Here is a 21,439-nt window from a genome sequence, read left to right on the forward strand (position 1 = left end):
CTTTGGAAGGCTGAGGCAGGAGGATCACTCCAGGTCCAAAGTTCCAGACCAGCCTGGCCAACATGGAGAAACCCCATCTCTATGAAAAATGCAAAAATTAGCCAGGCATGGTGGCAGACACCTGTAATCGCAGCTACTCGGGAGGCTGAGGCAGGAGAATCTCTTGAATCCAGGAGGCAAAGGTTGCAGTGAGCAGAGATTGTGCCACTGCACTCCAGGCTGGGCAACAGAGCAAGACTCTGTTTCAAAAAAAAAAAAAAAAGAGAAGAAAAGAAAAGAAACAGAAAAGAAATATGTCAGCACAGATACTTGAGAACCTCAGAAACACCGCAGATCTGCTGTTTATCCCACTGACCTAGTCACCACACGGGGTAAATAAATCAGGGCAGTTTTGCTATAAGATCTTCTTCAGCTGGAAAACAAAAGAATTCACCCCTCTGGGAGTGATTGTAGGGATCCTGCTATCCTTCCTGATGCCACCTGCTTTCCCTGTCCCTTATGGTCACCAAGGAGGTGTGGGGTTGTCTGAAGCAGAGGGAGACGAGGCCGCCACACCCAAGGACTCGAAAGCAGCTCTGTGTGATGACTCCACAATCTGTCTCCAGCCCAACTCCTCTCTTTGCTCTGATCCAACCAGTCCAACTTCCTACTCAGCATCTCCTCCAAAATACCCCAAATGCAACTTCACCTTGACACTTCTACACCAGAAACTGACAGGGCAAGGTGGCTCATGCCTGTAATTCCAGCACTTTAGGAGGCCAAGGCAGGAGGATTGTTTGAGCCCAGGAATTCAAGACCAGCCTAGGCAACATAGCAAGACCCCATCTCTATAAAAAAAAAAAAAATTAAAAACTAGCTGAATATGGTGGTGCATGCCTATAGTCTCAGCTACTCAGGAGGCTGAAGTGGAAGGATCACGTGTCCCCAGGACTTCAAGGCTGCAGTGAGCTATGGTCACACCATTGCACTCAGTCTGGGTGACAGAGCAAAATCCTGTCTCTAAAAAATAATAGTAATAAAATAAATTGTTAAAAAAAAAAAAAAAAAAAAAAAAAAAAAAAAACAACCAGAAACTATCAGCAATCCATCTCCTCCTCCAGGGTGTTCTACTTGGGTGAATATGACTATATTAGTCTGTTCTCCCACTGTTAATAAAGACATACCCCAGACTGGGTAATTTATAAAGAAATAGAGGTTTAATGGACTCACAGCTGCACATGGCTGGGGGGTGCTGCACAATCATGGCAGAAGGTAAAGGAGGAGCAAAGGCACATCTTACATGGTGGCAGGCAAGAGAGCGTGTACAGGGAACTGCCCTTTATTAAGCCATCAGATCTCATCAGACTTATTCACTGTCACAAGAACAGCATGGGGAAGACCCATCCTGATGATTCAATTACCTCTACTGGGTCCTTCCCATGATATGTGGAGATTATGGGAGCTACAATTCCAAATGAGATTTGGGTGGGGACACAGCCAAACCATACCATATGTTGGCACCATGCTTCCTATACAGCTTGCAGAATCATGAGCCAAATAAACCTCTTTTCCTTATAAATTACCCAGCATCAGGTGTTCCTTTATAGCAGTACAAATGGACTAATACAGGCAAGGTTAATTGGTGACCAAGAAAATTAACCCAGGCTCTCCTCCCTCTTCCTCATTCCTGCCCCTCATCCCCTGATCCAGCCCGTCACACAGCCGTGCGGATTCCCTGGTTATCTGCCTCCCGAAGACGCTGGCCACTCTGCCTCCCTCCTCCCCTCGAAGCTGAAACAGAGCAGATCCGGCAGGGGGCCGGGGAATATGGGAAGACCATCTCTTCATTAGAGCAGTGGGGAGGCACAGGCTGGAATGGTAGATTTGGGTTTCTGAGTTTAATCTGGATTGAAATGTATTCCAGAAAGGTAAATTATGTTTTAAAAAATCACAATGTAAAAGGTGCACCTAGCTGATCAAGCACCTTTAAAAGTTGGCTCAATTTGTGAAGCTTATTGAACTTAAGTTCTCAAGCATGTGAGCATAACTACTGTAATAACTGGTTAATTACTAACGTGTAATTAACATGCTTCATCTATGAGTCTGTTAAACACACCTGTGGAAAACGTCACTGAGGCTCACTGGGGAGAGCGCAGGTACCCTGGCTACCCGGAGGGAGGTTTCTGAAGTTCAAGACAAAGCGCCAGAAAGAAACAGCATCTTCAAGGTTAGCAGTTTTGGGGTTTGTTTTTTTTTTTTGGTTTTGGTTTTTTGTTTTTTTGTTTTTTTTTTTTAGACGGAGTCTCGCTCTGTCACCCAGGCTGGAGTGCAGTGGCGCGATCTCGGCTCACTGCAAGCTCCGCCTCCTGGGTTCACGCCATTCTCCTGACTCAGCCTCCCAAGTAGCTGGGACTACAGGCGCCTGCCACCACGCCTGGCTAATTTTTTTTTTCTTTTTTGTATTTTTGTATTTTTAGTAGAGACGGGGTTTCACTGTGTTAGCCAGGATGGTCTCGATCTCCTGACCTCATGATCCACCCGCCTCGGCCTCCAAAAGTGCTGGGATTACAGGTGTGAGCCACTGCACCTGGCCTTTTTTTTTTTTTTTTTTTTTTTTTTGAGAGAGAGACGGGGTCTTACTATGTTGCCCAGATTGGTCTCAAACTCCTGGCTTCCAGCCGTCCTTCTATCTCAGCTTTCTGAGTAGCTGAGATTACAGGCACAAGCCACTGCACCCCACTGGTTTAGCATCACAAGATCAACTTGTGAAATTATGGCAGCTTAACAAAGAGTAATCTGCATGTGGTTGACACTATTAATAGCTTAATAATCCATTGAGAATGTATGTGAACTTAAACATTTTTTAGGCTGGAAGCAGTGGCTCACACCTATAATCTCAGCATTTTGGGAGGCCAAGGCAGGAGGATCCCTTAGCCCAGGAGGTCAAGACCAGCCTGGGCAACACAGTAAGTAAGACCTCATCTCTACAAAAATATTTCTTTTCAAATTAGTTGGGGATGGTGGCACATGTCTATAGTCCCAGCTACCTGGGAGGCTGAGGCAGGAGGATCGTGTGTGCCTAGGAATTTGAGACTGCAGCGAGCTTTGATCACACCACTGCACTCAGCCTGGACAGCAGAGAGAGACACTGTTCCTAAATTTTAAAAATTAAAAATTTCTAGAAAACTATTTAAAGGAAATAATCCAAAATGTGAGGGAAAATCCTGTGTACCCATGCTGTGTTATTTTGTAATATCAAAAGGCTGGCAGTATTTTGTTCAACAGAGGCTGGGGGAGATGATCAGAGAGCCATCGCTTCATAGACTCCTGCCATCATTCAAAGTGGTAAGTAAAGAAGACTGGAGAACCATGAAAAATGTGTATGATGTATTAGCAAGTGAAAAACACAGAAAGGACATAATACAAATACAACTATAAATTTTAAAACCTAAGAGGCTACGAATAGAAACAGGTTGATGTGTTATTGAGGGAGGATGGGGCATTATTTCTAAACTTCTGTGTTTTTATATTTCTATCATAACTGTCTAACTTCAAGAAATGATTGCCACTGTAATCCGTCATCAAAAACCAATTCTATTCTTATTCTATAGGTCTCCTGTAGACCCTTTATATTGCCTCAAATGGCACTATTAAAAATCCATTCTGGGCCAGGTGTGGTGGCTCACACCTGTAATCCCAACACTTTGGGAGGCTGAGGCAGGAGAATTGCTTGAGGCCAGGAGTTCGAGACCAGCCTGGGCAACACAGCGAGAACTTGCTTTACAAAAAATGTTTTTTGTTTTTTTTTTTAAATTATTATTATTGTACTTTAAGTTCTAGGGTATATGTGCATAACGTGCAGGTTTGTTACATATGTATACTTGTGCCATGTTGGTGTGCTGTACCCATCAACTCTTTAGCACCCATCAACTCGTCATTTACATCAGGTATAACTCCCAATGCCATCCCTCCCCCCTCCTCCCTCCCCATGATAGGCCCCAGGGTGTGATGTTCCCCTTCCCGAGTCCAAGTGATCTCATTGTTCAGTTCCCACCTACGAGTGAGAACATGCGGTGTTTGGTTTCCTGTTCTTGCGATAGGTTGCTGAGAATGATGGTTTCCAGCTGCATCCATGTCACTACAAAGGACACAAACTCATCCTTTTTAATGGCTGCATAGTATTCCATGGTGTATATGTGCCACATTTTCTTAATCCAGTCTGTCACTGATGGACATTTGGGTTGATTCCAAGTCTTTGCTATTGTGAATAGTGCCACAATAAACATACGTGTGCATGTGTCTTTATAGCAGCATGATTTATAATCCTTTGGGTATTTACCCAGTAATAGGATGGCTGGGTCATATGGTACTTCTAGTTCTAGATCCTTGAGGAATCACCATACTGTTTTCCATAATGGTTGAACTAGTTTACAATCCCACCAACAGTGTAAAAGTGTTCCTATTTCTCCACATCCTCTCCAGCACCTGTTGTTTCTTGACTTTTTAATGATTGCCATTCTAACTGGTATGTGATGGTATCTCATTGTGGTTTTGATTTGCATTTCTCTGATGGCCAGTGATGATGAGCATTTTTTCATGTGTCTGTTGGCTGTATGAATGTCTTCTTTTGAAAAAAGTCTGTTCACCAAAACAGAGATATAGACCAATGGAACAAAACAGAGTCCTCAGAAATAATACCACATATCTACAGCCATCTCATCTTTGACAAAGCTGAGAAAAACAAGAAATAGGGAAAGGATTCCCTATTTAATAAATGGTGCTGGGAAAATTGGCTAGCCATAAGTAGAAAGCTGAAACTGGATCCTTTCCTTACTCCTTATACAAAAATTAATTCAAGATGGATTAGAGACTCAAATGTTAGACCTAATACCATAAAAACCCTAGAAGAAAACCTAGGTAATACCATTCAGGACATAGGCATGGGCAAGGACTTCATGTCTAAAACACCAAAAGCAACGACAACAAAAGCCAAAATTGACAAATGGGATCTAATTAAACTAAAGAGCTTCTGCACAGCAAAAGAAACTACCATCAGAGTGAACAGGCAACCTACAGAATGGGAGAAAATTTTTGCAATCTACTCATCTGACAAAGGGCTAATATCCAGAACCTACAAAGAACTCAAACAAATTTACAAGAAAAAAACAAACAACCCCATCAAAAAGTGGGCAAAGGATATGAAAAAATGTTTTAAAATAAAAAGATTAGCTAGGCCTGTAGTCCTAGCTACTCAGGAGGCTAAGGCGGTAGGATCACTTGAGCCCAGGAGTTTATGGCTGCAGTGGAGCTATGATCACGCCATTGTATTCCAGCCTGAGCGACAGAGCGAGACCCTGTCTCTAAAAAATAAAAAAGCAGAGATGCATTCTGTTGGGCCCCTGAGCCCTCTGTTAATTTGCTAATGCTCCTAGAAAGCTTATACATCAAGCTATTGTGAACAGTAATCCCTTCTATCCAATGACCTTCAAGAAGGCAACCTGGAGCAATGGAATTCTAGAGCCAAAACCAGCTCGGAATGAGAAGATTTAGCCACCAACTGACCAGATTGTTTTAGATGAGTTACATCGCCATCCTGGACCTTCATTTTTTCAGGTGTGAAATGAACTAGAGTACAGTCACCAACCTCCCTGGCAAGTTGAGGACGCCATGACGGGACTTGGGCTCAGGAGGTTCCTGAGGGGCACAGTACGGGTGAGGGGCCGTGGTTAGACAGGCAGTGAGGGGGCAGCACCTGAGGGAGGGGCGCCCAAGGGAGTCGGGGTCACAGGAGAGCATAGGAGGATAACACCAAAGCCCAGCTTCTCCCATGCCCCAGCAGAGTGATGCAGGCAGCGCCCCCATTCCTTTACTTGATGCAAGAAGCTTTGCTGTCTGACTCAATGTTGGCTGACTTACAAAAAAATAAAAATTTCAATATTCAAGTCTGAGCCATGAAATTTAATTTTGTGTCATATGCTGCCTTCATATAGTCCCCATTTATTTCTTAGAAAGAGATCCTTAAATGTATGCATAGTCTTTCCTTATCACTCTCTTGCCCCTTATCCCATGCCTTGTACAAGCATCAGCTACATCAAAGATGCTCAACAAATATGCAAATTGAGTCATCCTCAATGTTTATGCTTATCTTACTTCCAAAGGGGTAAAAACCCCTTAATCCACATTCTGACAGGAAATATCATTTCATATTTCCAGGTAGAAGGGATGACATCTTTGTTTTATAGATGAGAAATAAAAGTACACAAAGAAAAGCTCATGTTTGCAGAGTCCTTAGCTAATGAGACAATGAAAATATTTCCTAGTGCATTGAGTGCAAGTCTTTTTTTTTTTTTTAGAGACAGGATCTCACTCTGTCACCCAGGCTGGAGTGCAGTGGCACAATCATAGCTCAAACTCCTGGGCTTAAGCAATCCTCCCACCTCAGTCTCCCGTGTAGCTAGGACTTACTATTTTTTATTTTTTGTAGAGACAGGGTCTTGCCATGCTGCCCAGGCTGGTCCTGACCTCCTGGCCTCAGTCAAACCTCAAACTTCAGCTTCCCAAAGTCCCAAAGTGGTGGGATGACAGATGTGATCCCCACACCCTGGCCCCATTGAGTAATACCTTTTTTTTTTTTCCTGGAGACAGGGTATCACTCTGCACTCCAGAGCACACTCCAGGCTGGAGTACAGTGGCATGACCACAGCTCACTGCAGCCTCGACCTCCCAGGGCTCAGGTGATCCTCTCTGCTCAGCCTCCCAAGTAGCTGGGAACACAGGTGTGCATCATCATGCCCAGCTGCTTTCTGTAGTGATTTTTGTAGAGACAGGGTCTTGCTATGTTGCCCAGACTGGTCCTGAACTCCTGACCTCAAGTAATCCTCCCGCTTCAGCTCCCAAAGTGTTGGGATTACAGGTGTGAGCCACTGCACTCAGCCCCATTGAATGCACGTCTTAACCACTCTATTAACTTCTCTCTAAAGAACCATTCTGGCCATACAACAAAATTTGATGAACTTGCTTTAGCCTAAGACTTTTAAAATTTTTCCTTAAAATGGCCAATCCCACAAACTACATCTATAAAATTACTGAATTTTCATTTCTGAAGGAATAGCACTAAATATGCTTAGTTTAAACTTAAATAACACCTGAGGCTTTTTTCTGGATCAAATATCCCAGGTGAGGAAGACCAGTTGACAGACATTTAATTGCTCCTCAAATATCATTTCTGAGATCAAAAGCACGTTAACTTTTTTTTTGTTTGTTTCTTTGAGACAGAGTCACACTCTGTCACCCAGGCTTGAGGGCAATGGTGCCATCCCAGCTCACTGCAACCTCCACCTCCCGGATTCAAGAGATTCTTCTGCCTCAGCCTCCCAGGTAGCTGGGATTACAGGCACCCACCACCATGCCTGGCTAATTTTTGTATTTTTAGTAGAGACAGAGTCCTTCCCCATGTTGGCCAGGCTACTCTTGAGCCTCTGACCTCAGGTGATCTGACCGCCTCAGCTTCCTATAGTGCTGGGATTACAGTTGTGAGCCACCGTGCCCAGCCAAAAGCACTTTAACTTTCTAAAGCAACAAGAAAAGGGGGGAAGTTTCTCAAATGTAAAATAACACACCCTTTCATAAACCGAGGGGAGGAAAATCATATCACTTTGCAGGGACTTTATTTGACAAGTTACAGCCAAGAGGGAGTTTCTGCAGCTGTTTAGTAAACAGCAGGAAGGAGGAATCTGAAATGGGGAAGAGAGGATATTTGTGCTCTGTTGGCAGGTCCACTAGACAGCCTCCCGAGCAGCCACACCGTGCGGGTGTGCAAGATCTACCGGTTCCACCACTGTCTGTCTCAGCTGTCATCTTTTATTACAAATCTGCAGCACAAGCCACCCTTCTGCAGCCTGCAGCCTGATCATGTGAAAAGCCAGGGGAAAAGACAACCAAACACTTGTGGGCAAAAATAAAGAAAATAATTCGAATTAACAAGCTGCCTCTGAACCCCGAAAGCATAAATCATTGTCTTGTTCAATTAGTCCCTTCCCAGGAAGCCAGCTTGCCCACAATTTCTCCATTATCCCCAACTTTCTTACCCCCTCTGCTATTCAAAGTCACCTACTAGAATTCCCAGATCGATTGCTGAGAATTCTTAGATCCTACTTTTTCTGGGGAGAGAGAAATAAGAAAGAAGAATGGAAAGAATAAGCTCATGAACGTGGCCAAGAGGTACCACCAGAATTAATTAACATTTTATTTTGGAGCTTATAAATACTGCATCTTAAATACGGTCCAAGAGAGGCCTCTGCTGGTAAGACAGGGTGCAGGAAGGAGGTTGCGATGTCCTAAGTCTGTGGACATCCTTCTCCCCCAAGCAAGCGTTGTACATCACACATTCCCAAAGAGAAGCGTTTGCAGTGATCTGTCCAAGCATTGGTGATCTTGCAGCCAAGAAGCGCCTACGGTGACACATGGCTATGTCCCTCTCAGGGGTTTCCATGTCCACCATCTCATCTGAACTTCCCAGCAAGCCCACGAAGTAAGGTAGCTGTGATGTGCCCATCTCAGCACTGAGATTAAGGCTCACAGGAGTTGGGGGAGTCAGGCAGAACTGAGACAATGACCTTTTGCTAAAACTCTTCCCACCACAGGTTGCTGGTGCTCATGTGATAAGTCGATTATTTTTTTTCTTTTTTAAGACAGGGTCTTGTCTATCACCCAGGCTGGAGTGTGGTAGCATGATTGAAGCTCACTGAAGCCTCAAACTAAGCTACAGTGATCCTTTACCTTAGCCTCATAAGTAGCAGAGACCACAGGTGCGTGCCACCAAGCCTGGCCAAGTTTTGTTTTGTTTTGTTGTTTTGTTTTGCTGTGTTGCCCAGGCTTGATCTCCTGGGCTCAAGCAATCCTCCCACCTCAGCCTCCCTAAGTGCTGGGATTATAAGCATGAGCCACTGTGCCTGACAGGTTGATTTTTTGTTTTGTTTTGTTTTTTAGCTCCACAGGAAAAAAGAAAAAGAAAAAGAACCAAAAAATTAACTTCTAGGTGCAGGGTCATGCCAGTTGGGTGCACTCTTTATAATCACTTGATCTTTTAAACATGTCATGCACTTCTCTGTTTCACCCACCTGGGGAAGGAGGAAACTCTTTTTACCAAAATCTAGTTTGTCCATTGGCTTTTAATTTCCTGGATTCTCCATGAAACATCTTTCATCCAGGTTCAGTTTATCGGAGCATGTAGTCCCTTCTTTCGGCTCTGCTGTGCGCCCCTCCCAACTGCCCCTCTCAGGTCACAGAGATGGAGTTCAACTAGAAATTTCCCGGAGAAAGAGGTTTGCTCTATGATGGACAGGAGGGAGCAAACATATCGATGCATACATTTTGAATGCAGGGAGAAAGCTATCTGTTTTGTCCCTAGGAAACATTTATCCCACAGCACAGCCAAAATACAGTTGGTGAGATTTACTAGACTCCGCTGCCGGTCTCACTCCTAAAGCTGGAGTGTTGGGGTCCACGGTGGGAGGTGTGTACATCGTAGAGGATCTTCAGCAAATTTGTGCTGGAGAAATCCAGTGTCCCCTCTCCTCATCTGTAAAGCAACCCCCTTTCAGCACTTCTTACCTGAAACCAAAATTACACTCAGAAAATTCAAAATAGGTTCCCTCAGCAGATTGCAACATCCTACCCAAACAGAGTCACATCTGTTAATTCTGTAAATGCTGTTCTTGGCTAAGCACAAACTGCTTTATAAGCATAATCTCAGTGATCTTCATAATATTTCATTTGTGTCTCTGCAGGTAGCCAGCTGCACATGTCAGGTCAGAGCTTGAATTGCACACTAGAATCCACCCGCAGATTGCCCTGGGAAGAGATTTCTGAATTAAAGTCCCTGGAAAGTTAGATGCCAATTATCTCATGAGCTTTTTGTGCTGTGCAAAGACCAAAGAGCTCAACTAAAACCCAAATGTGCACACACTTAAACCGGTTAAGATCCCTTTTTATTTAAAATGATTGTAATTAAGAGGACAGTCCCTCAATATGAGAGATTTGGGTTCTGTGCCTAATTCAGTCAGTTGTCTTTGTCCTTGTCACCTCCTTTCTTTTCTCTCCATCATCATCTGAGGACCTGAGCCAATGGCCCTGCTTAGCTTTCCGTAGAGACCAATTTGTTGGTCACTAGGATTTATTAAACGCCTCTTACAGGGAAGGTGCCCAGATAATAATTGTTGCCTTAGGCAAACACTGGCTCCCTGTTCACCCCAACTTTTCCTCCTTCTTTCTGGGCACGTAGCTAAGCCACCTTTCATAGCTTCCCTTTGCAGCTGGGACTGAGTTCTAGTTAGAGAACATGGCCAGTGCCATTTCGAGGCCAGGCCTAGGGAGCCCCTCTTGTCCTCCCCAAAAGCAATCAGTAACGTGGGCAGAAGATGTCGGTGCCACAGGATGGAGCAGTCCCTGAGTCACCACCTGGATGAGAGCTGCTCACATCAGAAATAGACACTTTGTACTCATTGAGGCTTCGTCTGCATTAAGTGGCTAAAATCGGGGTTTGCCTGTTATTGCAGCTGCAGTTACATTAACTTGCACACTGTCTCTGCCCTAAGCCATAGGATCCTCCTTAACTGTCTGTGGGAGGGATGCAGACCTGTGAGCCATCTTTCAATCATTCTGTGTCAACATGCAAAGACACAGATTGAAGTCTGAAAAGGAAGATGGAAGCCACATGATTTTCTACTGTGTGTTTGGTTTTTTTGTTTTTTTTTTTAGCCTTTTGAATATAGTCGAAGATTTTTTTTCCCTCTCCCTTTAAAGGACTGGAAAAAGTTTTCTTTTTTTTTTTTTTTCTTTTTTTTTGAGACGGACTTTCGCTTTGTGGCCCAGGCTGGAGTGCAATGGCATGATCTCAGCTCACTGCAACCTCTGCCTTTTGGGTTCAAGCAATTTTCCTGCCTTGACCTTCTGAGTAGCTCGAATTACAGGCACCCGTCACCATGCCCAGCTAATTTTTGTCTTTTTTTAAAAAAGACAGGGTTTCACCATGTTGGCCAGGCTGGTCTCAAACCCCTGACCTCAAGTGATCCACCCACCTGGCCTGCCAAAGTGTTGCGATTATAGGCGCAAGCCACCACACCTGGCCATGGACTGGAAAAAATATTTAAGGCTTCACAACCTAAGTTACAAAACTAGGAGAGATCTTCAGCACCCAGTGTGACAGCAAAGAGAAGGGAAAGAAGGACACCTGCATTAGCACCTTTCACAGCACAGTCACGGTCACGTGAGCATGGCCAGCCAAGCTCTAGGACAGGCAATGCCTCTTCCGCCACCTTGCTCCTCACAGGGCAGGGTCCTATCAGATGTCTTCTGTGGCCCCCAGGTCTGTCCACTCAACTCTCAGTCATCACTCAGTAGAATATGAAGTTGAGGATTCGTGCTCGGACCATCTGCCCCCACTTTCCACAGGGTCCCTGTCTCTGTTTTGACAGCCCTTCTTTTCTTAACATTTATTTTTATGGAGGTAAAATAGACATACATAATCTACCATCTTTATCACTGTTCAGTGTACACGTTGGTGGTAATAAGTGCATTTGTATTCTTTCTTTTTCCCTTCAGGCCCCCTCGTCTTCCCCTTCTCTGGTGACCCCCACTCTACTCTCTACCTCCATGAGATCCACTTCTTCAGCTCCCACGTAGAAGTGAGAGCCTATGACATCTGTCTTTCTGTGCCTGGCTCATTTCACATAAAATAATATCCTCCAGATCCATCCATGTTGCTGCCAATAACAAGATTTCATCTTTTTTATGTCTGAATAGTACTCCATTCTGCATATAAACCACTTTTTCTTTATCCATCCATCAATCGATGGACCCTTAGGTTGTTTCCAAATCTTTGCTATTGTGACTAGTGTTGCAATAAACATGGGAGTGCAGCTATCTCGTTGTCATTCTGGTTTCTTTTCTTTGGGGTACATACCCAGCAGTGGGATTGCTGGATCCTGTATCTCTATTTTCAGTTTTTTGAGAAACCTCCATGCTGTTCTCCATAGTGGTTGTACTAATTTACATTCCCACCAACAGTGCACAACAGAGAACGAGAGTTCCCTTTTCTCCACATCCTCGCCATGGCAGCTCCTCTGAGGACACACAGGCCTCTATTGCTCTTACCATTTTCATCTGATCAAAACCTGCATGCAGGCAGGTAGCTGGATAGGCCTCATAAATGAGTCCCTGTTAATGCTAAGGTGACTGACAGCCGCACATCTCACTGACAGAGTCTGACCCTCGTAGAGCACTAAAGAATCCCCTGGTCAGGGCCCCTCATCATGAGGGGCCCAGGGGAGGGACCGACCTGCTAGGCAATGGTGGGCGTGAGGCCAGAGCCCGGATCTCCTACCCTGGGCCCCTTACCCTCCCCCTTACCCTACCTGTCCCAGAGGGAGCTCATGCAGTGAACCAAGATCACTGCACTCCAGCCTGGGTGACAGAGCAAGATCCTGCCTCGAAAATGGAAAGAAGGAAGATCAGAAGAAAGGAAAGAGATGAAAGAAAGAAAGAAAGAAAGAAAGAAAGAAAGAAAGAAAGAAAGAAAGAAAGAAAGAAAGAAAGAAAGAAAGAAAGAAAGAGAGAGAGAGAGAGAGAGAGAGGAAGGAAGGAAGGAAGGAAGGAAGGAAGGAAGGAAGGAAGGAAGGAAGGAAGGAAGGAAGGAAGGAAGGAAGGAAGGGGAAGGGGAAGGGGAAGGGGAAGGGAAGGGAAAGGAAAGGAAAGGAAAGGAAAGGGAAAGGAAGGAAGGAAGGGAGGAAGGAAAGAAGGAAGGAAGGAAGGAAAAGAGAGAGGGAGGGAGGAAGAGAGGGAGGGAGGAAGGAAGGAGAAAGAAATAAAGAAATCCTTTATCTCTATAAGACTGGGAAGACTTAGAGAGACTTGGGAAGTCCAACAGAATTGGACACTACAAGGAACAACAAGATTTGCCCCTGAATGCTTCGGGAATATCAGATGAAAAAAAGAAAACAAAACAGTTTTTTGAGCAGCCACTATGTGCCAGACATTGATCTAAATATTGAAGACAGGGGTTGGAGGCATGGCTCACAGCTTTCAGTGGCTTAAGGAGCAAAAGTGAGAGAAAGAGAGAGGAGAGAGAGAGAGGAGATAATATATTAAAATAGGCACATACATTCAAAAAGCTTTATGCCAAAACCAATTTGGGATTTTTGTTTAAAGTTTGGACCAACTGCCTTGATACCCTGCAGATACACCAAGCAGGCTGTTATTCTCCATGTTTGAGGGTATTTCATCGTCAAGGTCTTCTTTAGAAGAGTCAAAGTGCCCATCGTCTTGATGAGGAGTTGGTTCACCTTTTTTGTTATTTGCTGGACTGAAGGGTGGTGCCACTCCTCAGCCCTTCCATACTTGGAAACCAGGGAATAGTCATCTATTTCTGAACTACATGCAGATGCCTCTTTCCTCTCTTGATTAGGGTGAGCAGGTTAATCCCGTCCCATAGCAAATGTCTGCTCTACTGTATCCTCCCACCTGCCTGATTTCGGCCAGCACTAAACTTGGACGTCACACCTGAACTTCGGCAGCACCTAGATCAAAGCTAGAATGATGCTAAGCAGTGCAGAAAGGCCTGGATCAGAAGCCCAGCCCAAGACCTGGGGCAGTTGTCTGTTGCTACACAAAATTCATAAACACAGACTGTGCATTCCACAATACCCATGGTTTTTTTCATCTTCTCCACTGGAACATGAAGATTCTCAGGGAAGTCTGAATTGTATGACTCTCTAAAGGGCACAGACAAAGCCTGAACTAAAAAACTTGTGGCAAATCTATGGTCACTCCTCTACAGCAAAAGCACTCCCTCTATGCAGTGAGGACAGCCACCCAGCGTACACACACAGGGACAACTCATCCTACATCCTGTGCACTTGACACCCATACACAGGAATAGTATACGATGCCCCCCCCCCAACCCAACTGTTTATTAGCCATATTTTCTGCATTTGTCATTTCTGCTCTAACACAATGATGTATGAAGCATGATATTATAATACAATCAGCATTAATTTTTTATATGGTTTGGTTGTGTCCCCACCCAAATCTCAACTTGAATTGTAGCTCCCATAGTCCCCGCGTGTTGTGGGAGGGACCTGGTAGGAGGTAATTGAATCATGGGGCGGGTTTTCCCCTGCTATTCTCATGACAGTAAGTCTCACAAGATCTGACCGTTTTATACAGGGGAGTTACCCTGCACATGCTCTCTTGCCTGCCACCATGTAAGGTGTGACTTTGCTCCTCCTTCACCTTCTGCCATGATTGTGAGGTCTGCCCAGCCATGTAGAATTGTGAGTCCATTAAACTTCTTTTTCTGCCGGGCACAGTGGCTCATGCCTGTAATCCCAGCACTTTGGGAGGACAAGGTGGGTGGATCACGAGGTCAGGAGATCAAGACCATCCTGGCGAACATGGTGAAACCCCATCTTTACTAAACACACAAAAAATTAGCCAGGCCTGGTGGCGTGCACCTGTAGTCCCAGCTACTCGGGAGGCTGAGGCAGGAGAATGGTGTGAAACAAGAGGGTGGATCTTGCAGTGAGCAGAGATCACGCCACTGCACTCCAGCCTGGGCGACAGAGTGAGACTCCGACTCAAAAAACAAAGAAAAAAAAAACAAACAAAAAATCTTCTTTTTCTTTATAAATTACCCAGTCTCGGGTATTTCTTCATAGCAGTATGAAATGAACTAATACAATTTTATTAAGGGGTTAGGAGAAGTTTAATGTCTCTCTATTTATGACACGCATAACAGATGTTTCTTTCATCCAAAGCAGAATAACAAAAACAAAAAAAACCTCATAATTCACTAGAAAATATTAAACATCAATATACTAATGGAAGAAAACATGCCTTACATGAAATACATGGCAAAGAATTTGATAGCAGAACCGGGAGAGTGTGGCTGACAGAACCATCTCACCATTATCAGAAAGCTGACTCCAGTTCATCACTTTAGTTTTGCTGGGACATTGAATGTCATGTGCTTTTTTAAAAAAATTAAAAAGTGTTATCTAAATTAAATCCGTACTGAGAATATATCTCCTGTGATGTCCGTGTGTCCCCAGGTCAGCTCGCCCTTCTGCCAGGTGCCAAAGTGAGTGTGCATCAGCACATCAGCACAGGCATTCCCTTGTGCAAAGGACAGCTGGGCTCTCTCAGCTCTGCATTGTGCTTTTTTTTTTTTTGACAGGGTATCACTCTGTTCCCCAGGCTGCAGTGCAGTGCCATGCCATGATCTTGGCTCACTGCAGCCTCAATCTCCCAGGCTCAAATGGTCCTCCCACCTCAGCCCTCCAAGTAGCTGGGACTACAGGCGGCAGCCACTGTGCCCAGCTAATTTTTAGATATTTTGTAGAGACGAGGGTCTCACTATGTTGCCCAGGCTGGTCTCAAATTCCTGGGCAAGGAGATACATTCTCAAGCGATCCTCCTGCTTGGGCCTCCCAAAGTGTCGGGATTACAGGCGTGAGCCCCGGGGCATGGCCAGGTGCTGTTTTTTTCACACCCACTCAGACTTCCTGGCTCTCAGGTGGGGAGCACCGACGGAGCTGGCAGGCGGGTCAGGGGGCTGCAGGCGGCTGCAGGAAGGGTGCGCCGCTAGGTGGCTGGGGGCTGCTGAGGGCTGCTCCTCGGATCCTGAGCCCCTCGGGTCCTGGGCGGCCTCTCGGTAGGGCCTGCCCCGGGGCTGCCTGCCCAACTTTTCGCTGGCGGAGGATGTCACCTCACTCGCATCCTCATCCGGAATCTTCGTGTGCCCTGACACCCTGGATGTAACCCTGGGGCTGCCGGCCCCCTCCCCTCCGGCGCGTGCAACCGGGGGCGCAGGTGCCCCCTCTTGCTCCCGCCCACCCTCCTTGTCCGTCGGGCGTCCCTCGGGGTGGCCAGGGGCTCCGCTCTGCTTCCGGATGGAGGGGCTCGTCGGGGGTCCGGGCCTCCTGCGCATCCGCCGCCGCAGGCTGCAGACCAGGTCCGCGAGGCCCAGCAGGAAAGACAGTGCGCTGACCGCCCAGAGGAACAGCATCAGCAGGGACTTCTCCGTGGGCCGCGACACGTAGCAGTCCACCACGCCCGTGCACGGAGGACGCGTGCAAGGGAACTTATTTGGGGCCAGGAACCCAAAGAGAAGGTAGTTCAAGGCCCCGAAGGCTGCCTCCAGCAGGGTCCGGAGGAGGAGGTGGATGATGTAGCCGGCCGAGAAGTCGGGCACCTCGAGGCCGCCGCGCTCCCTGCAGGACCCCGGGCAGCGTCTCTGCCCGGAGGCCGTGTCCCGGGGTTCGGGGCCGCGGCGGGGGCCTAGCGCGGCTAGCGTGGCTCCTCGGTGCAGGACATAGACGCTGAAGACAGCGGAGGGGAGGAGGACGCACACGCCCTGGATCAGCCAGAACCGCAGGTGAGACACGGGGAAGAAGACGTCATAGCAAACGTTGGCGCATCCCGGCTGCAGCGTGTTGCAGACAAATCTCTCCTGCTCGTCCTGGTAGACGGGGCGCCCCGCCAAGACGATCACCAGCATCCGTAGCAGCATCGTGAGGACGAACCAGAGCTTTCCTGGAAGAGAGGAAGCAGGCATAGCCTTATCACCCCGGAATACACTGCCTTGAACAACAGTTTTAAAGTTTGTATTGGGGCTGAGATTGGGGAACTGAGACGTCAATAAGCATGTCTTTAGTTTTCTGTTTGTTTGTTTGTTTGTTTGTTGTACATAGGGTCGTGCTATGTTGCCCAGGCTGGTCTTGAACTCCTGACCTCAAGTGCTCCTGCCGCCTTGGCTTCCTAAGTAGCTGGGATTGCAGGCATGAGCCACCACACCTGTCAGCTTGTCTTTACTCACAGCAAGAGTATCAGGTAGTTCATTTGACAAGTATTTATTGAGCACTGAACATCCTTGTTTGTAAGATGCTTCAAGATGAGCAGATTTTTTAAAAGCATTATATTAAAAGTGTTTTAATCTGTCTGCTAATTCAGACTTTTGGTAATGTCTCCTGGACTGACAGGTCCAGAAAGAAAGTTTGGCTGAGCAAATTAATGATGTAAATAAGATTTACATTTTCTTCTTAGGAGAATAAGCCTTTTAAAAGAGGGTGGGATATTTCTGTAACTGTGTATAGCCAATTCGAGCTGCTGATTTCAGTAAATCTTCTTACTTATGACAACAGTCCAGGGATCTCTATTTAATCACAGGGCTTGTATTTAATGTTAGTCTATGGCCTTTGAAATTGAATTTCTTTATGAACATTCCATTGTTCAGATTTTTTAATCATTCAGAATTCCTCTTCCCCTTTTTCAGCTATTAAGAATGAATGAGGCTTGTCCTTCTTCAATGTATGGTGACTGAGTGACACCAAGCTGGGAAACCAAAAGAACTGTCAGGCCCTCTTTTCATGGCACCGACCAACTGTTTCGAAACGTGTTTAAAACTCAGCCGAAATAACTTGGGAATATTGTGTTTTGAAATGAGAGAAACATCGCCTGACATCAGAAAAACAAAACAAAACAAAAATAAATAAATAAAGACAGTCAAACAAAGAATAATATCACTACGTGATGAGTCATTGAGTTGAACTTTTAACATCAAGTTGATCTCGTCTAAATCTACAAAACAATGAGCCGGGAAAGTATCAACCGCATCTCTGGCATGTAGTCATCCTTTGCTGACCCCCATACCTCTCTGAAAATGTGAGTCATCTACATTAAACAAAAATCTGTTATTTTCTTTGTTAAAAAAATAACTAAACTAAACTTGGGATTTGGTTTAAAGTGCACAAGAGAAATGGCTACTCCTTAAAAATTAAGCTTCCAGGCCAGGCATGGTAACTCACGCCTGTAATCCCAGCACTTTGGGAAGCCGAGGCAGGTGGATCACAAGGTCAGGAGATCGAGACCATCCTGGCTAACACGGTGAAACCCCGTCTCTACCAAAAACACACAAAAAATTAGCCAGGCGTGGTGGCATGTGCTTGTAGTCCCAGCTACTCGGGAGGCTGAGGCAGGAGAATCACTTGAACCCGGGAGGCAGAGGTTGCAGTGAGCCGAGATCGCACCACTGCACTCCAGCCTCGGTGACAGAGTAACACTCTGTCTCCAAAAACAAAAACAAAAATTAAGCTTCCAGGATAAAACCTAAAGGGATCACTTTCTCATTCACATTTGCTGTTCTGTGCCTTTTCCTGGTAACGTAGCCACACCAGGGTTGCACACAAATACCCCTCCACCTGCTTCAGTCTTTGGAGTCAGCACCCCAGTGTCAGCACAGGAGGGCCTGTGAGAGAACAATGTCACACGCAAGACCCTTACATGACAGAGGAACCGCGGAACCATTCTAAAAAAATAGAAGCCTCAGGTCTCTTTCCTCCAGAAAGGCACAGCAGCCCTTTGTTTTGGCAGTGGGTGAACTTTCAGCTTGGTGCCTGCACACTGAAAATGAGGAAATACCTGGACCCTTTAAGAAGGACTCAATTCCACCATGGCAATGGAAACAAAAACTGCGCGGGAGTTTGGAGACAGTCCCAATACTCACCCACCATGGTCACGTTGCAATTTAGTGTGATGATGAGAAACCCTAGCAAGTCCACGCCTTCCATGCTTCCAGAATGTCACAGGCTCCAGGCTGCAGGAGACACTGCAGGGCGTGTTCTCCAAGGAGGTGGAAAAATCCTTGCCTGGATAAATGTCCTTTAATTACAAAAGACTTAAAGGTGTGAGCTGGAGATAAGAAAGCAAAGCTTTGAGCCAGGAGTAGGAGATGGGTTTTTCTGTCTCCAAGTTGAGACGGCCCTAAGCCTCTGAGGCAAAACATTCCTGACAACTGCAGTGACCAGCAGAGCAAGCAGCAGTCATCTCTTATTGTGGGCTATTCTTACCCGCCTGGGATATTCCAGGCCTGTGGCAGCGCTCATATGTCCCCATCAGGACAGCCAGATGCTTCAGGATATAATAGCAGCAACTACTTTTAACCCAAGAAAGAAAAACTTCTGCTAACTAGTCACGGAAATTTTTCTATTAAAAAGGCATTTGCTCCTTGAAAACATTTCCACAACCACTTCACTTGTGCAAGAAGCCCTTAAAGTGTTCATATTTTGTCTTCTCAATCAAGCATGAATCGCCATGCCACCATCACACAAACCCACAAGGATCTCACCCTTATTCTGCATTCCTGTATCATGGGTGCAGGCAGAAATCTGTATCTCAGTCGGGTGTCCAACTTTAGACCGTGACTTGGTTATTCTCCTGCTGCTTCCTGTGCAGTGAGTGACAGCTCTTCCCTTAGAGACAAAAGCCTGGGTGCAAAGCTGGGAGCAGTCCCCAACTCACTGGGGAAGTCACTGGATCCTTCCAGACAGTCTCATCTTGCAATAAGGAGAATCATGCCATTCCACTCGGCATTTGTGGGAGGTTTCTGTGAAATGATGGCATAGAATAAGAGCAACTGGTGTGAAGTGGGTGTGTGACAACCCATATCCATGGTATTTCAATCCCTCACTGGCCCCTACGACCTTCACAGATTACATCTTCCCTTTGTATCGCCCAGCCCCATCTAGCCTGGAGCTGTTCCCATTGAATCTACTTAATAAATGTCTGTTAAATTTGTCATGAACTATCATGGTCTGGACCTGCTGACATCAATCACAGTTGCATCAAAATCCTATCGCCGCAGCCACCTTCATATCTGGGAAGAACCCATCCTGCAGGGTTGGGGAGCTATGATCAGGGTGGAAATTGTAAACTTGAAAAGGAATGATTTCAATTTTCCATGAAAGCTATTCTTTATATCCCCATCTTTTCTTCATTTCTGATCTATTCTTGACTTTAGTAATATCCCTAGAAAGATTCCCAGAAGAGTGCAACAAAGCTACTTTCATCTTTACTCACATGACACGCTCCCATCCACGGAAAACGTTTTGACCCCCTTGAAAGGAACAGCGGTTTTGCTATATTTTAGTCAAATGCTCCGACATGAGCAATGAAATTGGAGAAATTGTAGTTAAGTAAAAATATTGAAATAGTCACAGGGTGTATAAAATAAAGGAGAATTCGTCTCCTAATAGACTGCTTATGGTATTGGCTTTTTTTAAAAAAAATGAAATATCAGGAAAGCAATTACTGAATTTGCTGTGTGATAGAAATAGCCTGTCCCAAATGCAGAATAAATTAGCACTGCATGACCATGAGCAAATCACTGGAGCTCTTCATGCTTCAGTTTTCTCATCAGTGAAGCAGGAAAAAAAGAATGTGTTCTTCACCCACTCACAGTGACTGTGATATGCAAAATGGGACCAGAGATGTGAAAATGATTTTGAAATGTAAAGAATGACCCAGTGTCAGTGACAGGTGCATCTCAGGGTCAGCTCCTCTGGTCCCACCCTTCAGCGCATCTTCTGAGCAGCCCACGCCCACCCACCTCCCTTCTCATCCTGGTCACCTTTGCTCTTCCTCCTTGAAGTCTACCCCATCCCCATTCCTTGTCTTTTTTCTCTTTCTCCTTTTTTCCTCTCTCCTGCTAGGTGACATTTTGCTTTACTTGGAAATCCTAACTCTGGCCAGGCCCAGTGGCTCACACCTGTAAATTCCAGCACTTTGGGAGGCCGAGGCGGGTGGATCACTTGAGGTCAGGAGTTCGAGACAAGCCTGGCCAACATGGTGAAACCCCATCTGTACTAAAAATATAAAAATTAGCCAGGCGTGGTGGCGGGCACCTGTAGTCCCTGCTACTTGGAAGGCTGAGGCACGAGAATCACTTGAACCCAGGAGGCAGAGGTTGCAGTGAGCCCAGATCGCGCCACTGCACTCCAGCCTGGGTGACAGAGCGAGACTCTGTCTCAAAAAAGAAAAGAAATCCTAATTCCAATGGCTATGTGAAGCTAGCTAGAGGTAAGGGAAGCAGAGAAGGTGGAGGTGTCTGGGCATCGACTCCCGACTGTCTCTGTAAGAGCATCCCAGCGCCGATGGAGTTTCTGTATGTGTATGTGGAGTAGAGAGAAGATGTGGGGAGTACTGTGTTCAACCCATGGCCAAAGAAACCAGCCGGGAGTCAGGGGCTGAAGTGTACAAGATGCCAAAGTGGGAGAGTTCACTAAACGCAGGTGGTCAGCACGGGCCCTGTGGCTCACATCTGTAATCCCAGCACTTTGAGAGGCCGAGGATGGAGGATCACTCGAGGCCAGGAGTTCAACACCAGCCTGGGCAACATAGAGAGTCTCATCTCTACAAGAATGTCTTTAAATTAACCAAGTGTTGGCATGCTTGTAATCCCAGCTACTCAGGAGGCTGAGGTGGGAGGATCAGTTGAGCCCAGGAGGTCGAGGCTGCAGCGAGCCATGATCATGCCATTGCACTCCACCTTGGGCCTCAAAGCAAGTCCTTGTATCTAGAAAAAAGGAGAAAAAAAAAAGTGTTAGCAAAAAGGAAAGATAACAATAGT

General features: G+C 45.9%; 1 protein-coding gene across 1 annotated transcript; it reads right to left on the minus strand.

Annotated features, from left to right (window-relative positions):
* Nucleotides 1-15,199: 15,199 nt before the first annotated feature.
* Nucleotides 15,200-19,714, minus strand: LOC105495958 (gap junction protein delta 4). The gene is made up of 2 exons (XM_011765879.3): nt 18,539-19,714; nt 15,200-16,569 (listed from the first exon to the last, which is right to left on the minus strand). The coding sequence occupies exons 1-2, from the start codon at nt 18,600-18,602 to the stop codon at nt 15,521-15,523; spliced, it is 1,113 nt and encodes a 370-aa protein (XP_011764181.2). The 5' UTR covers nt 18,603-19,714; the 3' UTR covers nt 15,200-15,520.
* Nucleotides 19,715-21,439: the final 1,725 nt, after the last annotated feature.

The sequence above is a fragment of the Macaca nemestrina genome, chromosome 9 (assembly GCF_043159975.1).
Source record: "Macaca nemestrina isolate mMacNem1 chromosome 9, mMacNem.hap1, whole genome shotgun sequence".
Lineage (NCBI taxonomy): Eukaryota > Metazoa > Chordata > Mammalia > Primates > Cercopithecidae > Macaca > Macaca nemestrina.

What these genes read in the sequence shown, in the direction of transcription:
- LOC105495958 (XM_011765879.3), bottom strand. Translation starts at nt 18,602, where the DNA reads ATGGAAGGCGTGGACTTGCTAGGGTTTCTCATCATCACACTAAATTGC. An exon ending in TTGCAACGTGACCATGGTGG is followed by an intron (nt 16,570 to 18,538) that starts GTGAGTATTGGG and finishes CCTCTCTTCCAG; the next exon opens with GAAAGCTCTGGTTCGTCCTC.